Here is a 25234-nt window from a genome sequence, read left to right as displayed (position 1 = left end):
AAGCAACAACAACAAGAGCGCGCGTTGCCGTTACTGGGGATGCTGCCTGTGAAACTGCACAACTGAGCGCCACTGAGAGCGTAACGTAAGAGAATACGACACACACATACTGTATGAGAGAGAGAGCGAGAGCGCGCGTTCACGTTCTGTATATGTGTGTGTGATTGTGTTGACAGGCTGCTGGCTGCTACAAGTGAGCGCGCAACTTCATTCCGATTTGAAACGTCAATGTGAACGCACGCAGCGACGCGACAGCGCACTGAAACAGAAACGTAAGATCGACTAAAAACGCGTAAGAGATCGAACGGTTTTTATGCGGGAAAACGAAGCAAGGCATAAAGCACGCGCGTGTGTTTGTGTGAGTGTGTGTCGACAGTAAGCGAGCCAATAACAATAACAATAACAATGCCGCACTGCTGAGTTGTTGTTGATATTTTGTGTGTTGAGCACCAGCAGGATATTTGAAACGGTGTGCGTGAGCGAAAGAGCGCGCGCGTGTGTGTGCGTGCGTGCTTCACTATGTGAAGTGTTCAATTAAATGCATAATATGTATATTGATAAACGAGTGAGTGTGCGTGTTTGTGTTTGTGTTTCTGTATGTGTATGTGTGCACACACATAGGCAGCTGGCGGCAGCAACTATATGAAATATATTGAAGCACAGGATACGCAAAGCAAACAAAAACAACAAAAACTAAAGTGTATAGGCGATAAGGTTACAGATGTCCCAAGCAAACACACACACCTAGACAGATAGATAGAGAGTGTGTGTGTGCGACACAATTCGGGCTGGCTTTAAAAATACAAAAAAGGAAAAGGATACGCAGGACACTTGCATACAATAACAGCGTGTAACTGGATACATGTTTACTCATAAGCGGCCGCTGCTGACATCCACGCCCAACACTGTCGCACTGCACCAGACTACAAATAACAACAACAACAACAACGACAGCAGGAGGAACACCAACAACATCAAGAAGAAGAAGAAGAAGAAGAAGCACAACGCGTAAGTAGCTGACATGCTTAGCTATAATAAGACGCCCCAGCCTGGACTTGGACAGCAAAAGTTTCTTCTTTTATTTTTGTGTCCAAGACAAAAGCCAACTGAGCTCTACACTGAGCGAAATGTCTCTATTGTCTAAAGTTCCAAATAGTCATAGATAAATCCGAATTAGCTGGACATTTACCTAAGTCAAATCTTATTGCTCACAAATCATCGCTTGACTCAAATGTGGGCAGATAAATACTAATTTATTTGATATAATATATTTGAGTTTTAGCATTCGATTCAGATAGGAAAACTTTACAGTATTCTTATAGTTTTTTCATATAGATTGAAAATATAGATTTATATGTTATTAAAATTTGTAAAGTAAATTTTAGGTTAATTATTTATTCAATTAAAATGTTTATTTCGAATGCAATATTAAAAACTTTCAAAGCCAACTTAGGTGACTCCTTCATTTCTTCAAGTGTAATGTTGTGGGCAGTGTGTCTGGGGTGGGGATGCGGGGGCCTGGGCAATTGCAAAGGGTTTACAGCCGTTGACAGAGGCCGCTTCCTGCGCCGCTAAGTATGCAATTCTATTTTTAAGCGCAAGCGAAGTAGGTGAAGTGCAGTGCGGGTGCAATTGCAATAGCAACTGCCAGAGCTAACTGCCATAACCCACAGCACACACATTAATACTAACATAACATAGTCGGACACACAAAACGTATTCAAGTGTAACTAAAGACGACCAATTCACAAACAAACAAACAAACAAAAGTGCAGAACGGACGCCAGCGAACCATGAGAAGTGTGAGAGAGGGAGAGGGAGGAGGAGTGGAGAGAGAAGAGAGCAGCTGCCGGCTGAGAGGGGGCGAGTAGGCAGAGTAGGAGTTAGCGTTAGGCAGGCACTCGCACGGGTCGCACAGATCGCAACGTACAGCTGACAGACGAGTAGACGGACCGACTGAATGAATGACATAAGGACGGAGGGACAGAGGGACGGACTGGCATTCGGTCGCAGCGCTAATGTTTATTATGAAAAGCGTGCCCTTTTGAACGCCAGCGTGTATTTTCATTTTTATTTATATTTCGTTTTTAGTTTTTTTCTTCTCCATGCAAATGCACTTGCTTAGGGTATTTGAATATTGTCACGAAATGAACTTTAAACTATTTAAAGGAAATACAAATATTTATATACATACATACATTTTTGAGGTCTTCATCAGCCTCAGCAATGCAGTTGCAGTTGCTATATTCTTATCAAACTTTAAGTGTCTTGGCTCTCATTCTATCCTTGACAACTTGACATAGGTACTTGTACATTGATTGAGGCTGAACATTATTATCACAAGGTTCATTAAACATAATGTTCTAAAACTTCTTTTGAGCATCATATTCTTAAGTTTCTGGAAGTAAAGCAATTGCTAGCATATGCCATAACATACTATGGCTTCATAGCTGTAATATATCCATGAATTTTTAAATGTAGAATAACAAAAATGATTGCACTTTCTGACTTCGTATATATTTATATCTTTGGGAATGCGTATCAAGCTTTATGTCTCTATCGCCTTAGTTTGCAGAAACACAAATTTTCATGGATTACATAGCTAGCAGCTTTCATAAATAGAATCCCTATGAAAGTCCTGCAACTGTTAAAGGTATATGATGAATCATTTTTCGGCATACCATTAAGTTATATGCCCAACATTCATTCTAGCTAGGGTATTTAGTCGTCTAGCGTGTATTTCCATTTTAAACACTCAAAATTTTATTTATTTTTTATTTTATTTGTTTTTTTTTACGATTTCGCTGCATGTGTATTTGTATATACAATATATTTTGAATGTTGTTCTTGTCAGCGCGAGGGTCGCTGAGAGCAGTAGAAGAGGAAGAGTAGGCATAGACGAGGGAGGGTGAGCGGCGGCAGGGCTGAGGGGGAAGCCCTCATAATGAGTGCGCGACGGCGGCGGCACTTAATGCATTGATAAAAAGATGCAACAACAACAACAACAACAACCGCTCGCTCAACAACAACAACTTGTACAACATGCCACAAGCACTGGCGACACTCGCACAATTACAGTTATAATTTTTGGGCATATAACCGTTATTCAAATACATAATTCGAAATTCAAATGCGTGTTGCAATTACCAACCCCCCTTAGAAGCGAGGGTTGCCCGTTGACTAAGCGCCCACATATCAGCATATCCAAAAAAGTTCTTTCCATGATATCACCTAGACCTCGAGGCCAAACAAGGTGCTCATAAAAATGCGGCACCATAAAAACTGAGAACTGAGCACAGAGAATGGAACATCAAAAGTCAATGGGATACAAATAGGTTCTGTCTGCTGCTTCTTCTATTTTCTATCTTTCGAGTTGACATTTTTGGCTATGAAAAATTTGTCTTATTAATGGTTTTTATTTTTATTTTTTGGCTGGGAAGTAATTAAAGTCATTTGGAAAAATTGTAAAAATCTATAAATTATCTAAGGATTAGTCACAGTTCCATTGAATATAGGCAGAAAATTAGTAAATTAATAAGTAATATATGGTTTATTTGAGTTTGGGATTATAAATGATATTAGAGATGATATATAGACTACTTAGGGATCAGCTTAACTAGTGAAAATATCTTTTGTGTATCAAAAGAGTAAGCTTATGACATTATTTGTGCATAAACTTAAAAAGGAAAGGAGGGAAATGGATGGAAAAATTTTATGGTTATTAAATATTTCAAAAATTTAATATTTTAATTAATTAGTTAAAAATATTCATTTTTCTGTAGGGGTTTCACATTGTGTTCTTAGATAGTTCAAAAATTCAACTTTGATCTCCGATCATTGGCCAATCATTGGAAAAGCACAAATTTCCCATCAGTTTGCCAAATTAGTCGATTATATAATATTATCGTATTCCTTCCACTAGGATTAACACCAATGAACCACCATAAATAAGCAACTATCTCATGAAGCCCCTACAAACATCAAATGCCAAACAAATCAATCAATTGATGCGAAAAGTAAAGTCGAAACTCCCTTAGTAATTGTTGGACTAATTTCCAAAGTAATTGCAATTGGATAATATTATATATGATTAAGAAGCGGGTACTCCAGCGGCGACCCTCGTATGCAGCGCTGTCGCTAACGAGTGGGCAACAAACAATCGCCAATTGGCATATAATGATGCCCTTTTCAATGTGCATGATTGACTGACTGACTGAGTGACTGGGGGACTGACTGACGCACTGAGAGATTGACAGCTTGACGAACTGCCACGAGCAGCAGCGACATTCGAAATAATTCTCAGGCTTTGACAAAAATGCAATGAATATAATTTGAATGCGACGAGCGATGTTTCAATTTATGCCCGCTCAGCAAGTGAAGAAACGGGGTATATTTGTTGATGGGATGACATAATGACTGAGAAGCACAGACTTGGCTAGAATCAATATATACAAATATATCTATAGATAGGAGATTATGGGATTGTGGGATCGGGAGTGTGGCAAATCTTAAGCCCACGTACAAGAAACTATATATAAATTATATATTCCTAAACTTAAGGCTATTGAATCTTAGACCTTAGACTCTGACTCTGACTCTGACTTCACTAGGTATTGCTCTATAGCTTAACAAAAACCAATATTTATTGCTCTCTCCGAAACTTAGTAATTCGAAAAATATTTAAAAATTCTATGCTCCACATTTTAAAAGCTACGATCATTAAGTTTTTCAGTGAGATAACTAAACTGCTCTATATCTAGATCTGTAAATGATTGCTACAAGCAAGCATCAAGCCGTCAATTCCACCCGACTGCACAATTCTTACTTGTTTTTTTCTGGCATTTGATATTTGGTCTTTGCTTTTATTTTTTAACAATTTACGCGAGCTGTTACCCTTTCCAAGTCACACGCTCTCACACACATACACACACTGTCAAACTCACACACACACATAGGCTAGTCATAATTTTTAGGGGTTGCTGTACAAGTTAGAGCTTACAGCTGTTGTTCTACTCCACCTCCTGCTCAGTGTGTGAAACAAGGGTTCGGGTCTAAGGACAAGCCAGCGTCTATTGGCATGGGAACCATGTCCATGGGATATAGGGATAGGGACAGGGATAGAGCAGTGGATTGAGAATGGGAATGGGAACGGTTACGGTAGGAGCGAACATGAGCCATCGAACATCTTTCGACTCCTGTGGTGATTAATTGTCATTTGAGCAGAGCCCCCAAAAGCCGAAGAAGAAAGAAGACCTAAGAACCAAACGCATGTTACAACTCGGCAACAGCTACAGCCACAGCTACCTACACATAAGGTATAAGATATCTAGAGGCATCTATAGGTATAGGGGCATTCGGGCTCAGCGCCTGCGACTTAACATTGGATTAGATGTCGATCATCGATCTACATGGAAATAGAAATAGGTGCGTAACTGTCTTTTGTCTTGCTCAAACAGACGAAAGCCGAAAACCGAATGCCGAAAGGTAGGTAGCCGGATAGCCCATCATAAATTGTGGTCTTTGTATCGGGAACAACTATCTAGGGAAAAATGGAAATGGGCATTAGCATGCAACGTTGATCAATTTGTGAGTTACCTTATGTCCATTATCTGCGCATGCAAGTTAAGCGTATTAAGGGTAGAAAGTTAGAGAAATTGTCAGAGCTGACCTTAGCTTAGGCGGAAATACCTATCTAGAGTTGTTTCAGAATTCTTAAGATAGCGAGAAGAAGCAACAGACAGATTAATTCTGCTAAGTAAAATCATTAATTTTGGATTTAAAATTGACAAGAAATAATTGAAAGGAGTGAGAAAATAAAGAAAATATATTAGAGAGCACAAAGAAAGTTATTCTTGAAGACGTAGCCAAGTAGCTAGTGTTGGAGTTTTAAAATTGATTCTCTGTAAGCTATTTACTCTTCATATTTCATTCGATTTAGATTAGAGTTAACATTGTTTAAATTTTGTCTTATGCTATATTAAATAAATACTTTGAGTAGACTATAAATATTGTCTTTCTTCTGTGTGATATTTAAGTAAAGTCTTCAGTTTATGTCTTAAATCTTAGATTATTAACACTGAAAGTAAGATGTAAAACATATGTAGAAGGTTAGGTTCCATGAAAGTGTTTCTTCAGCAATCTAAAAAGTAATAATATATTATATTTATAACATATTCAAGATATAATTATTTATATAATATTTATAATAATTTTTATTCTCTCTAGATTCAATTAGATTTTATGTTTGTTTTCATTTATTGAATTAAGTGTATGTCAAGTCTTAGGGAATCATTTCAAATTATTAATCCAGATAATTATTTTAAACAAGTGCAATTTATTGCCAAGTCTTTATGACAGCTTTAGCTAACTTTAACAGTTCTTTTTGTTTACTTGTTTAGCTTAAGCTTAGTGCTCAATTTAACTCAGTTTGCATTTAATCAAGATGGCTTTGAGACTACTTAAAAGAATTGCTTGGCAAACAATTTCTTACAATTTCTAAGGCACGGCTTTCACTCAAACTGATGGCTGCTTTTATTTATATTCAATATATATATATATTTATATCATTCAATCTCTATTCAAGTCTCGGCATTTGCAACATTTCCATTTAATTTATCGTCGCAGTTAAAAGGCGAAATGTCTTCACATTGAGTGTTGCTGCCAGCAGCAGTTGGTTTTGCCATCGATTTATTTTGCGCCAGGCGGCATCATAAATTATTAGACCAGGCCTCCACTGAGTGTGTGCCGAATAAGTTTCGCCCCGCCCACTGCAATTAGATGGTCAGCAGCTGAGCGGCAAACAACAAACTTTGCCAGCTAGATTGAAACTTTTCTAATGAGATACAAATGATAAGAGTCATCATCGTTGTGAGCTTTGCTGTTCCACTTATTTAACTCAGATGTGGCATAATAAATAATTTGCTTATTGCATGCACATGTCTAACTATCTCTCCCTCCCTCTGTGTTTATGTGTGTGCTTGCGTGTGTGTGTGTGTGTGTTGTCTTATCTATTGTATTGTATCTTGTTACAACACATGTATCTATGTATCTATTAGATACGCGGGCGCATAATTCATGGCCTAAAACTTTTTGTTTCTAATTCGACAACAATTACGCTTAATTAATTTAAAGATGTTGTTGTTGTTGTCGTTGTCGTTGTCCATGTCCATGCTGTTGTTGTTGCTGTCGTTGTCAACCCTCACAGCACAGCTACAATATTTTTGAGGGAGGCTTTGTGCCTCGCTTATAAATAGATTAATTAAAATCATCTTTAATTGTTTGATTACAAGACTGGCCCAAAAAAAGAGAACAAGATGAAGGAAATTAAAAGGCAAACTCACAATAGCTAGGCTTTATAGTAGCTAAAGAGCAGCTCAGTTATGACTCTGTGTGTGTGTGTGCGTGTGCGTGCGTGTGTGTGGGCAAAATGCGCAACATGTGAATTCCACATGAGGCAACGATTGCCACAGTAACCAGCAGAGGCAGCAGCACGGTCCCTTGAGTTCTGAAGATTTCATTTGTGCTACAGATGTTCAGAGATTGTACAACATAACTACACACACGCACAGCGCTCCATCACACACACGCACACGCACACACACACACGCTCGCTCAGTGGTAAAGTCACACGCAATTGAAGCAGCGGCATCTGCCAGCTACACTTCAGCATTTGGCTTCATCTTCAAGGCGCGTCGCACAGCAACTGCCGCTGAATTTTCGAGTGGCATTTGATTTTAGTATACGAGTACGTGCACGAGTGTGTGTGTGTGTGGATCTGAAGTGCTCTAGAGAGGCATAAAAATTATTGCTGCCAACCGACTGAGTCAGTCAGTCATCAATTATTTTATAGAATGCTCACTTGTTTTTGCTGCCATTGTCTGACTGCCTGACTGCCTGCCTGGCTGCCTGGCTGCTCCCCCAATCTTCAGTTCCTGCTTTTGTGGTGCGGGAAGTTTTAAAAGTTCTTTTCTTCACACACAAACACACACACACACACTCACGTATATATATCTATATGTATACAGGAAGAAGCTGCGCAATAGTTGTGAAATTAAATTGAATACGACGCCGATTATCCCACGCAATCTTTCATTCATTCATTCAGCTGCTGCCTTTTGCTTCCACTATCTGCTGACTAGGAAGCCAGCCATCCAGCCATCCAGCCAGCCAGTCAGTCAGCTTGCATTGACTAAACTCCTCCGCCAAAGTTCAGAGGCGGAACTGCCCTCGCATCGTACAATATAAGATGATTATATGCACACGCAATCTCTACTATCCAGCCATAAATCTAAAGCCCCTGTCTGTCCGTCTGTCTCTCTGTCTGTCATTCTGTCTGTCAGTCTCCCCTCTTTTGCCAAAAATCAATGCAAAGCTTTGCTGATATTTTCATCTCCTTCCCTCTCTTCTCCTCTCACTCACCCTCTTTCGCTTTTTTTTTATGTCTTTTGCGGTTCCAATAAATAAAATCCATTCGATTATAAAGTGCACACACAATGAAATGCCGCTGATAAGCGCTTTACACAATCCATTTGGCCTACTTCAGTTCATTAAAAATCTATTTAAAACAAGTGCATTTGCCAGCTACTGCCAGCTGTATGTCTAATTGACTAGCAGTTACCCTGGAAATCAAACGAAACTTTGGAAAATTGAGTATGTGTTAGCTTTTATGGGAATATCTCTTTAGGTTGCTTTGGAATATATAGTATGTAGATATTCATATAAATTGTAGTACAATTTTTACACATTTTGCCCATAGAAAGATGTACATATATCTCATTCCAATCTATGCTTCATTTAATCATAGACGGATGTCTTTCTCATCAAAAAAAAAAAAAGATCTTTAAAGAATATATCTTAATCAACAGCATTATACAACCTATCTAAGAAATCATTAAGATAGTAAATGTGATGTAAATATATAAAGATAAGTCGTGTAACTTAAAAATTGGTAAATTCTTTTCCTTGCTGCCAAATATAAATGACTTTCTAGCTAAGCTTTACCTCTATGCTCTACTCAGTCAACAGATATATAGAAATGTATATGGATATATACTTCATTATCTTAATCATATCATTAGCTTAGCTTTCAATGAGCTATGACTGCAACTAAGCTTCACATCTACGCCATCTAATCACTTTACAGGGTATTAGAATGTGCAAACATGCATCAATATGCCAAAGTACACAGCCTGACTGTCTGATAAGACAGTCACTCAATATATATAGATATATGTATATACATATATACGTATATATGTATGCAGAAGTAGGTGGAGTAGGCGGCGTTCGATCGAAATTGTGAATCTGGCATTTAACGATTTTGATGTGGCACATTTTGATTAATCTTTACGAGCAGACAACAGACAGCAGACAGCGGACAGCGGACAGCAGGAGTCGGGCATCGCGCTGGCAGGTTGGTCGCACAGTTTTAATAGCTGCAGCCAGTCGATAATTATGCTCATAAATTTGCAACAGGAAGTTGCAGCAAATAACAATTACGCACAAATTTTAATCAATCAGATGAGCCAGATATAAATTTATATGTATATAAATATATTTACTTTATATGTAATGTAATCTTGTGCGAAGGCTGAGCTAAATAATGAATGCCTAGCTGACCAAAAAACTAATTTATTTAAGCAGTAGAGCAAATATGGAAGAGATAGAGCACACATATACACACATGCATATATATATGAGTGTGCGTGTGTGTGTGTGTGTTAAGAGAGCCTGCTCAAACATGAGTCTAGACAAATCGAAAACAATAACCAACTTCAAGATTTGGCCATAATTGAATGCACACAAACAAGGCCGTGCGTTTGTGTGTGTGCCGTAGGGAATACTATTATAATAATCTGACCAGCACTCACACACACATGCTTACGTATATTGACAGACACTCAAGTGTCCACAAGCACCCTGTAAATCCAATTGAATTACGCATAAAAGGCGCTTAAACCAAAAGAAATGAGGCTCGTGACGATGTAGATGATGAGCTAGCAGAGCCATCGAGAGAGTGGGAGAACTCTTCATTTATATGTACACACATATATTTATATATAGTATATTTGTATGTTATTTCCTTTTAATTCTCTTATTACCCGATATGTTATGGCCAAGCGTGGCTACTGTCTCGGCTCGCTTTTTCGGCCCAATCATAAATACATTTGACAACGCGCCGCATTTCCGCAACATTTACATATCGGCTTGCTTAACTATGTATAAGCCCCATATGCAGGCATTAAAAAAAACTTCAACGTAAATGAAGAAGCAGTAAAATGGTAAAAAAAAGAAAGAAGAATGAAAGAAGTTTGTGTGTGTGCCGTGGGCTTCAGTTTAAACTTATGCATGATTAATGCATAATTACAAAGGCAAACACATAAACTCCAAAGTTGGGGGCTAGCTGGAGTTGGGGTTGGAGCTGGAGCTATAGCTGTAGCTGTAGCTGTAGCTGTAGCTGGGGCTCAGCCTATCTAGCTAAAGACAAAGGGCTGCAAGTTCCCACACAAAGCACGTCCTGCAATGGTGCGGGCCTGAGGTTAGCCATCCCTAGCTATCTATCGACGCAGTCACTGGTCATGGCTATAAGTACTTATGTATACATAGCTGTTATTAATATTTCGATTCGGTACCAGCGATTCGTAGAACTTGACACATGACTTGCATAACAAATAAGACAATTGCTGTGCGTGTGTATGCGCGCCTCTGTGTGTGTGTGTGTGTGTGTATGTGTGTTTGTGTGTGTGCACCTCTCTTTCAGAATCTTGGGGCATATCGCTTAGCATGGCCTAATAGACTGATTGATGATGACAAACTTTCGAGTTTCGTCAGTACAGAAAATCGATGGAGTTGCCAACGCAGGATGTCGTACACAAAAGATGGTTCATTCAAGTGAAGTGAAGTGTCTTAATGGCTGAGAGGCGGGCCGTTCCTTTCTTATGCAACATGATATTCACATTTACTTTGGTCATTTGATACCTATATTTGATGTAAATTTTAAAAATTTACATTGAATTCGTGTTTAATGATTTCTTGATTGAGTTTTCGAGTAGATGTGAACAAAGTGTAATGGAATAGAATATGTTCACATCCTCAAAAGATTGATGAGTCACGGGTGGTGTATTTATAACAGTAGAACAGTTTCATATATCAATTGCAAATGGTTTTCTAATCAACTTTCTTAGAATTGCTTTGAATAATTTCTTAGTTAATGAGCATATCATGCATATAGATTATTATCAAAGAATTTATAAAGAATAATGGAAGCAGAAAACGTTTAATGTAAGTTAAGTGTTTTTTTTTAGAGATCTAGAAAATATAGAGCGAAATTATTTATCAACTGGGAAAGCTCTAAATTCAACATTTCTCAAAAATATATTCATGTCGAAATTCTAGCTCGTTATTTCAACCACTTCCAAGGTCTTTTTCGCACATTTTTTGTTCAAGCCTTTAATACAAACTTAGTTTTAGAGTTTTCTATAATATAGACTTAAATGTGGGGGAAACCTTTGAAGCCTGTTTTCTCATAAAAAAACTGTTCAACTATCTATTTTCAACTATATCTATTTATGTCAATCAAAAACAATTTCTATTTTTAAACACAAAATTCCCTTTCTCGAAGCTGCAGTTCAAGTTTGATTTGATTTACTTTATCTTGCCCATTTCCAACTCAATTTCCTCAATCAAAGTATTCGAACAGAGTGGGCTGTCACAACTTCCTGTGCCGCGCTGCAGGCCGGAGTAGGTGATTAGCCCAGTCGCATTGACTGTAACAAATTAAACGTTGGGCATAATGATTATAAATGCGTTGTTGTAGGTGCCACGCTCCTCCTCTCTATCCCTCTCGCTCTCCTTTTCTCTCTCACTCTCTCTCGGTGTGTGTGCGCCTCGCTTGGAAGATATGAACACTTTAGTCCATTCATGGACACTTTTTCCAGTTTGACTTTGACAAACATGCGCTGCGGCTAAAATTGCATGCAAGCAAGAAGCAAGAAGCAGAGAAGAAGTCGACCTGAAGAAGTTGAGCTGTAGCTGTTTAGTGTTAGCTGACATATGAGAATGGAATGCCACTGAAGTACGTGCTGCGTTAAGAGACATTTTTACTTTAATGCATTGCTCTTATCTGACTTTACAGATCTTGCCTGAACCAAAGGCGGCTAATGCTAGCAGACAGCACAAGAGGAGAAGGCAGCAGCAGCAGGTGCAGCAGGTGCACAGGAAGCGCAGGACAAGTGATAAAAAAATAGAAACTGACAACGAATTGTAAACGAGGAATCAACGAAAAAAAGGAAAAACAACAAACATGATGTCATTGTTGTTAAGCAAAGCCGGAAATGTGATTATAGTTTTAGTCAGCCTGCAGCTAATCTGGCTGGCCAGCTGTCGCGAGCTGCCACTGGATTATGGCAGCAGCAACTCCGCCTCGCTGGAGGACGGCGAAGACGTTGCCACCGAGCAGACAGCGCCGCAGCAGCGCCTCAATCTCGACTCGACGGTGAACAGCAGCGAGGACAGTCGCACTTCCGCCTCGGCCACCGTGTCGGGCTCCTCCTTGCTGGAGGAGTTCAATGCCGGCAAATTGAATACGGCCGAGGCCAGCAATACGCTGCCCATATTTCTCAGCGAGCCCGAGAGCGTCTTCGTGGTCAAGAATCGGCCGGCGGTGCTCAAGTGCAAGGCGTCGCACGCCCTCCAGCTGCACTTCAAGTGCAGCGGCAGCTCCCAGCCGCCGCCCTCGACGCACGACAAGCACGTGGATCCGCACACAGGTGTGCACATGGAGGAGGTCACCGCCACCATACATCGCGATCTCGTCGACGAGTACTTCGGCAAGGGCCCGTTCAAGTGCGAGTGCCAGGCGTGGTCGTCGCGCGGCGTGGTCAAAAGTCAGTCGGCCACGGTCCACATTGCATGTGAGTATTTCTGTGGGGGGAGTGTTGCAGCTAGTGATGGGCGCGTGTCGTAATTGTGGGTTAAACGTAGTATAACATGAAACTCGTGAGCATTCTAGCATAACTAAGCCTACATTTTTGAGTCGTGCTATATTTTATTTCTAGACTAAAATTATGTTTATCGTATCTATATTCGTGCTCGTATTCGTTATCCTTCTCGTGCTCGTGCTTTTCATGCTATTTAATGTGCATGTTTCTAAGTAATACCTATATCGTAACGGTATATAAATTCAATTTATGAGTCTCTCAACTATGTAGGGCTTACTCCTATTCATACTCATCATACTTCTTAGTGATGATGATCTATTCCCAGAAATGTATTTGTCTTATATATTAATCAACTATTTACTTTCGTGTTTTTGAAACTTAGATATAAATAAATTCATATATTTTGTTCATGCCGTATCTTGATTCCTGTTTCGTATTCAGCTTCAAATCGAGTCGCGTTAAATATTATTATTTCTGAAGTTTGAATACCATTTTAAACCACTTCGTAAGCTGATGATTCGTATCGTGTAGAACAAGTTCGGAACACATATAGTTCTACTTTGATTCAGCTACAATTTACTATTACAGTCGAGTCTCGATAATTTGTACCTCGTTAAATCGAAAATCGCGATAATTCAAAAAAAAATTCTATCCCCTTGAAAAAATTCGTTCTCGATCCCCTTGTAATTTCGAATTATCGGGACTCGACTGCACTAGGAGCGTTTAATTAGAACTCATGCTTGTAGCTCCTGTTCATGCATGAGGTTGTCTCCTACCGTTTTCATTTAGTATCACAACCCGTTGCTGTATACACACCCATCACTAGCTTTTTTCTCACCACTTCCTGCAGCTGCAGTAAAATGCATACAACATAACGTACCCTAATGCTAACCCAACTCTTTCCCTTGCAGACATTCGCAAGTCCTTTGGTCAGTCGCCCACCTCGCTGCGCCTGGAGCTGGGCAGCCGAGCGGAACTGCATTGCGAGCCGCCTGGCGGCTTCCCGGAGCCGAAGCTCAGTTGGCACAAGAATAATGCGCTGGTAACTGGCGACAGTGATACGGGCATCACTGTCACCGGCAGTACGCTCACCATACGCCAGGTGGCGCTGCATCATATGGCCAACTACAGCTGCAGTGCCGAAAACTTGGCCGGCAAACGTGTCTCCGACTCCGCCGTGCTCATTGTCTATGGTCAGTAAATGCTATAAGTGAAATACAGTATATTTTATGAACTACCTGTACCAACCGTCGGTCTGTCCTGTTTTCCACCCACAGTAAATGGCGGCTGGAGCGCCTGGAGCCCTTGGCGCGAGTGCAAATGCAGCGGTAAACCGAGCCAGGGACGCAAACGAACGCGCACCTGCACGAATCCGATGCCCTTGAATGGCGGCGCACAGTGTGCGGGTCCGCAGATCCAAAAGTCGGCAGACTGCGCCGCATGTCCAGGTAAAACCGAAAACAGCGTTTCCTTTGGTTAGCCACAAATTGTGCGGGGAAACCGGGAGTTGTATAACGTTTTAAAGTGTAACCGTAATTGAAGTGCCAACAACAAAAATTGTCAATTTAAATGGCAGCGGGCGTTGCCACCTGAGTCCCTGCGACCTGACAACTCCCTTTGCCAGCCAGAACCACCTCACCTCACACCACCCCACCCATCCACCCACAGCATAGCGCCCATTGTGTGTGAGCCACGCACATTTTTCACACCCAGCCAAACGAGCCGAAACTGCGAGGCTGCGAGGCGTCCAACACACAAAGCACTGCGCCGCAAAAGTTCAAGAGGGCGTTCCAAAAAAAGAAACAACAGAATGTGGCAGGAGCAAAAAGTGCAAGTCGTTAAACGAAGCGGGAATACACTTACCTAATTATTTTTTAGAGGGAAGGTAGGCGTGAGAAAATGGGGATATTTAAGTTTGCAATGAATTGATTTTCTTATCAACTGCAAGCTAAAGAAGGGATTAGGTTCCAAGCTGAAGAGCTGAGAGCATTCTTATTTACTTAGCTTAAGAAAGCAAACGAAAGTTCCTAAAAAATAGCGTCATTTAGTTTAGAAAACTTGATATCCTGAGAATTTTTGTCAGTATATTATATAAATTTCTTACCATATTTTTGTTGATAATTCCTTTCTGAAAATATAGAAAGGTCGCAATTTAGTTAGTTAGTTAGCTAATGGAAAGTATAATACAATAATTATATTGCTCAAATATTAACAAATTGAAATATTATATAAATTATTTAGAATATGTTGAAGTATGAAAATATGTTTGAAATCTTATGCGATTTGTGATCTGTATAATAATTTCTGAAAAATTTTAATAATCTCAATCATTTATATAGGGAGAAGCTGCAAGCTCTCATAACTCAATATAAGGAATATTTGATAGAAAAGCTGAAACTGATGAAGACATTTCAGCAGAAATAATATATAAAACTACATATGTATATACATTTTCATATATTCGTATATAGATGAATATTCAACAAACCAACTCAATTAATAACAATTAAATACAGAATTTGATTTTATTCCGCGAACTTGAGGGCCAACCAAAAATTTCACAGGTCAAAGCTTCTGAAGTATTCGCACTACCCCGCATTTAAACAATAGTCCAATAAATTTTTGAGTGAGCGCCGAGTATTTCATTTTAAACACGCATTCGACTGCGTCTGCTATTGTGAAGTAGCTGCTGCTGCTGCTGCTGCTGCCTTTTGAAACGACGACAGATATCTCCACACGAGATATAACTGTATATGCGTATATATAGATGGATAGATTGGGAATGGACAGGAGGTGGGGCAGAGACTTCTATGGACCTGGGGGCGTCTGCTGGCGGCATAGTCAGTCATCAGGCGCTGACTAAATGGTGACAAAAGGCAAAGCCAATGGCAGGGGTAGGTTGAGGGAAAGAGACAGGAACAGGGGCAAGGGCAAGCCATGGAGCTAGGGCCTAAGGGGATGGCTGTTGCACAACGGGATTTTGGGCCTGCATGTGGAGCTGTTTGGTCTGAGGGGGCGCTTTTTGTGACAGACGCACGGGCGGCATGTGTTTGAGACTCTTCACTTTTATTCATGTAAATTTATTGTATTGCACATTGTATTGTAGTGCACATAGAGGGAGAGAGGGGGAGAGAGAGAGAGGCAGAGGCTCACAGCGGGCACAGCAATGAGCAATTGTTGACAGACAAGCGGGGCAAATGGAGCTGCCAACAGTGGGAGAATGAGAGGGGGAGTGGGAGGCGACTGCTGCTACTGCTGAAGAAGCAATAGCAATACACTTCAAGTGGGTGGTTTGGGTGGCTCTGGGGGTGGTGCTGGCATTTTTTCTATGAAAAGTGTGTCATAAAATTAATTTTAAATTTCGCTTCGGTTTTCGCTGCTGCTTCACATTTTTTTTTTTTTTTTTCATCTTATGACTTTTTCATCCCCATGGAATCGTGTCAACCTTATGGACGCTTCAACAACTGCTGATGCTGATGCTGATGCTTGCCTACCTACGCCTGCCACGCCCACACCCACGCCCTTGATTACGCTGACACACAACAACAACGACATCTACAGAGGACACTCAAATTGTGAGCGCTGATGGATTTGACATTTCGTCGAGTAAGCGCAGTAAGTTGAACACGAAAGCCTGACAATGTGCATCTCATTCAGTTGTTCAGCTAGCCAGTGGCAGGGGCTGCGTTTTGGCTAAAAGGGGTTTTACACTCAATAGTTGGATGTGACAAAAGTCAGAGCAGTGATTTCGCCAGCTCCAGCTTTGTGCTTAAAGTTTAAATGCTTAACGAGCCAAAAACTGTTAAGCTTTGGGGGATGTTGACTGTCGCCCGTGGTCCATAGGGCTTGGGGTCGTGGGTCACGCTTTACAATTCAATAAACAATTGTGTTAAACTGTGCCGAAGGCCCTTAACAACAGCATCCAGCCAGAGCCAGAGCCGGAGACAGAGCGTGCCGGATGCGTCAACGAACCAAAAACTTATTCATTCCAGCTGTGCTCCCCATGTATATATATATATACACTCTATATCTGTTGCTGATTTCGATATAGTTCTGTGTTCAATCTGCCCTCTTGAAAAAAAAGAAGAAGTGACGTCATTGTTGACGCTGAAGCAACTTAAAAATCACTTACCACGATTTACGCTGTCTGATTCATGCAACAAAGTCTGGCCAGCGCAGACCCTTGAAGCGGGCTGCCAGCACAGCAGGGGCGGCAGTCAGGCAGGCAGGATGCGTTAGCACACACCCGCACACACACACACACACACACACACGCACACACTCTCAGTTGGTCCTACATAACTTAACTGCCTGGCCTGGCTAGGCAAAAACGTGTTATTGGGCAAGACAATTTGCCTCTTGCTTGGGGGTTGCTTTTGGCTTCTGTGTGTGTGTGTGTGTGTGTGTGTGTGTGTGTGTGTGTGTGTGTGTGTCACAGGAAGTGACAAATGCCGATATATATATATATATAGGCATATATATCTAGTCAAGACCCATTCATAACATGCACATTTTGCGCTTTTTGTTTAACTTGCGGACCCCAAAAACAACAACGCAAAACAAAAACAAAAATTGAAAGCCAAATGCGAAAATAGAAAAACATTAAAATGACAATCACTTTAACTCACACATACACAGTTAGGCAGAAGGGGGCGCGGCAACTGATGCCAGAGATAAATATATATCTGTATCTGCGCATTTTTCCGACAGCTTTCCCCATGGACTCATAAATTCTAAACGCTGCATTTAGTTAAAAGGTGGCATAATTGCAACGCATCTATTAGCCAAAGCAGCGCTATAAAATGTAATGTTGTGGCCCATCAAAAGCAAATATCCACTTACAGCTATATAAGTCATATGCCATATCCTTGCCGGGGGGCCTGGGGCCTTGATAAATGGCCCTTGGGTGCGGAGGAGCATTGCTGGCATGGTGGCATCGGGGAAAATGTGTGCTAAATCATGTTAATATGACTTTTGATTTCTGAAAACCCTCTCACTCTCTCTCTCTCTCCCTCACTCTCTCTTTCTCACTCTCTGTGTTCTCATCTTTCAGTGGCACGCTGGTCGTCGTGGAGCGAGTGGAGCATCTGTTCCGCGGATTGCATACAAGTGCGTCGCAGAAAATGCCTGACGCATGCCACAATTGCCGATGTGGCAGATGAGGCCGGCGAGCTAAGCCCAGCAGCACTCAGCGGGAAGGATGACGGCGCCACTAGCGGCAGCAGCAGCAGCAGTGGCAGCCAGAGCCAGAGCGAGTCTGATGGCTCAGGATATGGCAAATCATTGTGCCCCGGCAAGGATATACAAACGGCCGAATGCCGTGGAGAGCAATGCCAGATTGGCAAGGATGGTAAGTGTGTTTATGACAACAACAGAGCCAACAGAAACAGAAACTGAAACAGAAACAGACATAGAGCCAGCCAGTCAGTCAGCAACAAAGTAGACAGTTACCGACAACAAACAATAACAAACACACACACACACACTCACACAGTGGGCACCAAATAGACACAAACCAGACGAGAGACGGACAGCAGAGCGTAACACAGGCCACACACAATACAAAAGCTAAGCACTCAGCGCTGATTGTCACAATGGGAAATTAACCAAGTGCATTTTGTTTGTGCATATCTCCTGCTCCTGCTCCTGCCACACACCCCCTTCCGCTGCTCCCACTAGGCCACCCAGCTACCCAGACCAAACATCTACAAAAATGCTAAAATAAATCAACCACCCAACTTTAGAAAAGGCCACTCAATCTGCACTTTTATCCAAATGCCAAAAAAAAGAGGGAAAAGGAAAAACAACAAGCTTCCAGTTGGGTTTAACTGACTGCGGCATACGCGCCCACTGCTTGACAATATATGCTCCCATCAATGTACAGATTTCATAATTTATATATGCATCTATTGAGATTCTGCTTTAAATCATATAAAATACCTCTTATGGGCATGACATAAGAGAGAAAAGCTACATTTATAGCTAATTATTTCCCTATCTCTATCTCTGTCTATCTATCTATCTATACACAGATTCTTTTAAAATTCTAATAGGACTTGAATTTGGAAATGGTAAACTTATAGAGATAGCGATTTACAGTATTTGAAAAGCAAATCTTTTGATTTCTCATACATAATTCCTGATCAATATATAGAATATATATAGAAATGTTTAACTGCAACTCTCTCTGTCAGTAATCAATATACCATAACCAATATACCCTGTTAATCTTTCACTTTCGTGAACAAGCATCCCACACAGTTTTAAGCAAGGTTGGCTAAATCAATCGCCAACCCTAGATTGGAAGCCATTAAAATAGCCATGGCTCTTGTTTATGCACTTTTGCCACATAATTAGGCATGCGACAAAGACATTCAGGATAGTATCACTCAACGCTGACTCTGCCTCTCTCTCTCCCTCTCCCTCCCCCTGTTAGTCTGCCTAACTCAACCCCAACTCTAATTCCAACTCCAACTCCCATTCCCATACTTTGAGCACTTCTAGCAACCACTTTGAAGCTTTCGACGTGTCATTGTTGCTGTTTGTGCCACGATTTACAATCAATTGGCAAACCCAAATCAAATCTGATTCTTATTTTTGCCCCCTTTTTGGGAGCTGAGAGAGAGTTGGGGGCGGATGGGCCTTAGCTGGTTCGGTCCATTGGGATCAATTATGCGACTGTCACAGTGTGTAATTGAAAGGATCAGAATAGAGCGGTAGCAGAACAGTTCCAGCAGAGGAAAGTTCGTAAACCATTCAACACATCATCTTTGGTACATTTGCGGGTGGATTTTTTTTGTCTGTGCGTGTGTGTGGGTGAGATGTATAGATACCCTGTAGACGAGCATGGATGGTGAGTCGGACTGCGAAGGAATTAAAATAGGCAACATATTTCGATTGCGACAGTGTACTCTGCATACCCTGTAGAGAAGACTTGCGGAAGGGCAGGGTATTTCAGTAGACATAGAGATATAGTCACTGTTGCTCTCTCTGTCTTTCATTGCTCATTCGCTCTTTCTATCAATACATATGACTCTTAACTTTATACCCTGTAGACTTTACAAAAAGTCCACCAAGGCTATAAGATATCAATTTAGTGTTGCCTCAATTTCGCATTTCGTGCAGCTTGAACTTTTCTTTTAGTGAGAGGCATATTTCTTCATTAGAGCACCCTCTGCGCGAATATGTTTTAAAAAGTTTTCCATTCGAAGTGTTTGCAAGAGATTTATGAGAATATTCTTATTTTAAAGTATATGCCCTGCTCACATGTTGAAAATACGTTCAGAGTTTAAAAGGGATTAGAGCGGGCCACATAAGGCATCTTTCTCTAAGCTTTTCAGTTAAGAGTTTTTGAGAGGTATAAAGCCTTACTGCCATTTTTTGAGCGTATACCCTGTAAATGCTTACTAAGAGTTTTCTATGAAATATTTTATTAGGCGGCATCGTTGAGCTTTAGCTGAGAGGAATCCTTTGCGGTATATACCCTGTATAAATAACTAAAAGAAGGAAGGCTTTTAGAGTTTTGAGATATGAGTAGCATCGAAAATATCATCCCGTTATTCTCTCTCTATCTTGCTCTATTCTTCAATTTCGATATCGCCTATTTCTATTGCTCTCTCTGAAATATCCACACATATCTTAGCTCCCACACACGACTACAGGGCATTTTCTATTCGATCAATTGCAATTGACGGCCACTTTTTATGTTATTTGATTGCTGTTGAAAAGTTTCTGCGAATGAAGAGTGACACTTTGTTGGTTTTGACTTGAGCCTTTGGCTTATTTTCCATTTTATTACATTTGCCTGTGGATCTGCGTCGCTGTTGGGAGCCGAGGCTAATATCCCTTGGGGTAGCCCGCCGGTAGCCCAGCGCGGCTAGCTGCAACAGTTGAGACTTTGCCGAGGCTTTATTATGTGGCCATTGTGGCGACTGGCAGCTGGAAAGTGGGCGGTGGAGCAGCAAGTACCAGATATATACATATAGATGTGAACGGGCTCTAATCTCTTAGCATGACAAATACGCTTTTGATGTCCCGAACAGGAGATGTCTAAAAAAAAGAAAGAGAAATCAGCATGCGAAATGCACTGCGCAAATGGAAAAGGGAAAGCACAAGAAAAACTCGCCAAAGTTGTAGAAAAAGGGCTCCATTCAGAGAAGCGAAGGATGTTTCCGATGCGAGCTCGCTGTCGCTGATTTACAGCGAATATAATTGCTCATTTCATACATTGTATAATGCACCCTGAGTGTGTGTGTGTGTGTGTAATAATCATAATATATATATATATATATATGGGGAGTAATTCCTTGCGCTGCAGCGATTCCAGCCAGCGCCAGCAACAATGACGACAACAATCACAGCAACGGAAACAAGCCGAGTAACAACAATGGCGAGCCGAATGTTGGGGGAGTATGGGATGCGGTTTATAGGGTATACATATACATACGTATGGGTGTGCTGACTGCGGGGGGCAGCGCACAATAATGCGAAATAGACGCCAGTTTGGGGCGAACTCTCTGCATACAAACATAAAACATTAAATACAGACATATACACAGCCATAACTGAGAAGAGATACGTGGAATGGGCACAGTACGGATCGGAACGGAACGGAATGGTATGGATACCGCTACGCTTGGCTGCTCTGGATTGATGATGGCAACAGCAAAAATTGTTGTTGTTTTTTTTCGGTTTTTGGATGCGACCGCGTTCTTGGTTTCTGCCAACTTTTCTGCGTAGACATTCCTTTTAAATACAAAAGACAAAGATTGCGATTGGCATGCAAAAGCAGAGGCTGGCAAATATCAAGGGATGAACTGGGGGGAGTTCGAGCTGGGCCTTCGCGCCAAGGCGCAGATTAATACAAGTGAGAGTGGTCGAGCTGGGGTGCGACTGACTGATAGATGCCCTGAATCATTTCTTAAGATACCCCACACTCTGAGCTATGGTTCCTATATGGTTTTTGTTGACTTCAGATTAATCCATATGGCAAATATGATGGGTCTAGTGATGAGTCTAATACAGGAATTGCTTTGTTATACATTAAAAGGATTTTGCAAGCAATCTGCTGTAGTGATTGTTGTGGAAGACGCCAAATAATCTGGCGAACTATCTTTAGGAATCGTCAGGAGGTATTCCAAAGTCTCTACTAAACTTCCATGAAAATGCAAAATATTATCGATAGCTTGAGAAAAAGCTAAAGCTGCACGTACTATGGCTGAAGTAAGATCTAATCTTAAGCTCTTATAGATATTAAGATTAAAGCGTTCATGCATGCAGACTGACAGTTCCACTGACAGATGGACAGATAAAAGGATAGACGAACAAAGGAATTAAGTATACAAGGAAATACGCACAAATAAACTAACAAAGAGGCTTAGACATGATTGCTGAACCTAAGGAGAAATATCCATGCCTCTCACAAAAATTTTCAACCGAATTTCCTTTTGTTACTTTACAATTCCACCTCAAGCCAATCACATAAACTTGTAAGAAACCAATGTACCCCATTTAATCAATGTCGTAATGGGTATAAAAATCAAAATCAGCAATTTTATTGAAACTTTCTTTACTTTAACTTCCGTCTACACTCGCTCTCCTTCTCTCACTCACTCACTCACCTACTCTTTCTCTCTCCCATTTCATTCACAGACTTCGATTGGACATTGTACTTGGGTCTGGCATTCATTACCGCCGTTTGCTTTGCCTTTGGCACGGCGCTCATCTGCTGCGCCCGGCGTGGCATACGTCACAATCCCCACTACAACATGGCTCGGTCAGGTAAGTCGCAGTCGCAGTCGAGCTCACCTCAATTGAATCAGTTGTTGCTGATGCTGATGCTGCTTCCGCTTTCTGTTGCAGTTATGGATGCGGATTATATGCCCGGCGTTGTCGATAAGAAGGAGATGCGCATGCACATCGAGGCAGCCAATTTGGGATACGATTATGTCAATCCCGGACATCGTTATTTGCCCGGCGACCACATCGTTGGCATGGGCTGTGCCGGAGTCACCGAACACCACTACGATGTGCCCAACCTGGCAGCGAAGTAAGTTTTCCCCAAATGTTTCGATCAATTCTTGTGCCTTAATCCCGCAAAGCGGATTACCACCGTAGACCGAGTGTATTTGGTTATTGCTATTGCATTCAGTGCACAATTCGATATACAAGTATATAAGCTTTAGCTGAGATATATGTGGAATAAACTTGCTATCGCAATATTAATAAAGAGACAGGCATGGGGATAGCTTGAAGGATGGAAGTCTTTAGGTAGATACAAAAAATAATTCTTAGAAAAGGAAAAGTCACTAAAACTGGTGGTCTATGACTTTGCTAGATTCGAGAAACTTTACTTCCACACTTCTTTAGCATTTCCAATTAAGAATATGCTCGTAGATCCTTCTCATAGTCAGAACTCAGTTGTTTATAATCTTATTAGTGGAACTTAATAATTGGATATCCTCAGTTGGTCACTAGAGAATAAACATTCTATATGCATATTTCTGTATATTATATAAATTTCTCCCATAGCTGTTCCCATTCACTTATTATCGATAATAATCGATTAATCACTAGAGATTTTTAATTTACTGCGCTGATTGATGTAATGAATACACAGATTATAAATGTTTCAGAATTTGAATACCTCTGTCCCTCATCTTGACACTTTCTCGCTCTTTCATATACACATGGAAAACAGTTAGCTAACTCCCCTCTTCTCTCGCCCACAGCTACACAAATCCTATAGATGATTTAAGCGCCGATTATCTATCCGAGACAGGCGACTCCTCCACAGCGGATACCTGTGAGTAACAGACAGCAAGTCAATAGCCAAACTGGCACTAATTGAAATTTTCCCCCCACCCCCTCCCTCTTTGACTCTTTCAGCTAATTCCACCTTTGATATGAATGCCAAGCTCTCCATACTGAACGCCTCGAAGAGCAGCAGCTACGAGCTCCTGGGCAGCAACGGAGGCCAGCTGCGTCTGTACGGCGGCGAGCTGCTGCTGTTTGTGCCGGAGCTGGCGATTGGCAAGCACGTGAAGAAGCACGTCTCTCTGATGTTGCTGAGTGACGAGTGCAGTCGCATCGCCTGTGCCACCGACAGCTCCATCGTGTGCAGCAGCGTGGTGCACTGTGCGCCGCGCAGCTACAGCTTCGTGAAGCCCGTGATACTGAAGATACCGCACTGCCTGCTCAATCCGGAGCAGTGGCACGTGCACATCTATCACGCGGATAGCGAGCACGACGATCTCAATGTGAGCTGGCGACGCGCCGTCTCCGTGGGCGAGGAGACCATCAATACGCCCATGTTTGTGCAGCTGGAGCCGAGCTCCGTTTACATCATGACCGAGCAGTTGGGACACTTTGCCGTCGTGGCCGAGCCGCGGATCCAGCAGCCCGCCATCAAGATGAAGCTGCTGGCATTCAGCCAGCACACGCCGCCGAGCAGCGCCAACTGCAGCTTGCGCATCTATGTGGTCAAGGACTTCCCCAACAGCCGCGACATTTGCGCCAATGTCGAGTGCAAGCTGGGCGGCAGCTACCTGGGCGAGAGCCAGGTGTTCGCCTTCAACCTGAACAGCCAGAATCTGAATATACGCGTGCGCAGCACTGAGCTGGAGGCGGCCCAGTACGAGCATGCGATACCCTACCAGCACATACTGAGCAACAATTCGATACTGCACTGCGAGTTCAGTGTGCGGCGACAGGAGCAGCACGCGCTATGCGTGGACTTTGGCCAAGGGCACGAGCAGGCCGACTATCACAGCTTCAGCATGCCCGGCCAGCAGCAGCTGTGCGGCTCGGCAGAGGAGCTGGCATCGACAACGAATACAACCATCTCGATCGATCGGCAGGGCAACTATGTGAACGAGAGCTGCGTGCTGGACTTTGTGCAGCTGCCGCATGCCACGAAGCGCCTGATATGCGCCGCCCTCGACCCGCCGCGAGCCGATGAGCGCGACTGGCGGCTGTTGGCCAAGAAGCTGAGCACCGATCGCTATATAGCCTACTTTGCCACCAAGCCATCGCCCACGGAGCAGATACTCAATCTGTGGGAGTGTCGGGCGAACAGCAAGGGCGTCGGCGGCATGGGTAGCTCGAGCAGTTGCTCGAACGGTAACAGTTCCACAACCATCACGCATGCCAACAGCATTATGTGTTTGCTGCTCACGCTCAAGGAAATGGGCCGCCAGGATGTGCTCGATATAATAGTCGATACCATAGGTCCACTGTGGATCTAAGCAGAAGTTGTTGAAAACAATAACGAAAACGAAAACAAAAACATAAAACAT

General features: G+C 41.9%; 1 protein-coding gene across 2 annotated transcripts; it reads left to right on the top strand.

The window, feature by feature from the left end:
- The first annotated feature begins 622 nt into the window (after positions 1–622).
- Positions 623–25234, top strand: LOC6578533 (netrin receptor unc-5). 2 transcript variants are annotated; one of them, XM_002004407.4, is made up of 10 exons: positions 623–1008; positions 12134–12911; positions 13850–14131; positions 14216–14386; positions 16500–16553; positions 17992–18288; positions 22590–22718; positions 22800–22986; positions 23669–23742; positions 23826–25234. In XM_002004407.4, the coding sequence occupies exons 2-10, from the start codon at positions 12302–12304 to the stop codon at positions 25181–25183; spliced, it is 3162 nt and encodes a 1053-aa protein (XP_002004443.1). In that variant the 5' UTR covers positions 623–1008; positions 12134–12301; the 3' UTR covers positions 25184–25234. The 2 variants fall into 2 exon arrangements, with proteins under 2 accessions (XP_002004443.1, XP_015018688.1); XM_015163202.3 differs by lacking the exon at positions 16500–16553.

The sequence above is a fragment of the Drosophila mojavensis genome, unplaced genomic scaffold (assembly GCF_018153725.1).
Source record: "Drosophila mojavensis isolate 15081-1352.22 unplaced genomic scaffold, ASM1815372v1 contig_80, whole genome shotgun sequence".
NCBI lineage: Eukaryota > Metazoa > Arthropoda > Insecta > Diptera > Drosophilidae > Drosophila > Drosophila mojavensis.
This window is presented reverse-complemented; position numbering and strand designations above follow the sequence as displayed.

Excerpts from the sequence above, each read along its gene's own strand:
- LOC6578533 (XM_002004407.4), top strand. The coding sequence starts at position 12,302 with ATGATGTCATTGTTGTTAAGCAAAGCCGGAAATGTGATTATAGTTTTA. Across the intron at positions 14,132-14,215 it reads CGCCGTGCTCATTGTCTATG|TAAATGGCGGCTGGAGCGCC; the intron begins GTCAGTAAATGC and ends TTCCACCCACAG. Across the intron at positions 22,719-22,799 it reads CTACAACATGGCTCGGTCAG|TTATGGATGCGGATTATATG; the intron begins GTAAGTCGCAGT and ends TTTCTGTTGCAG.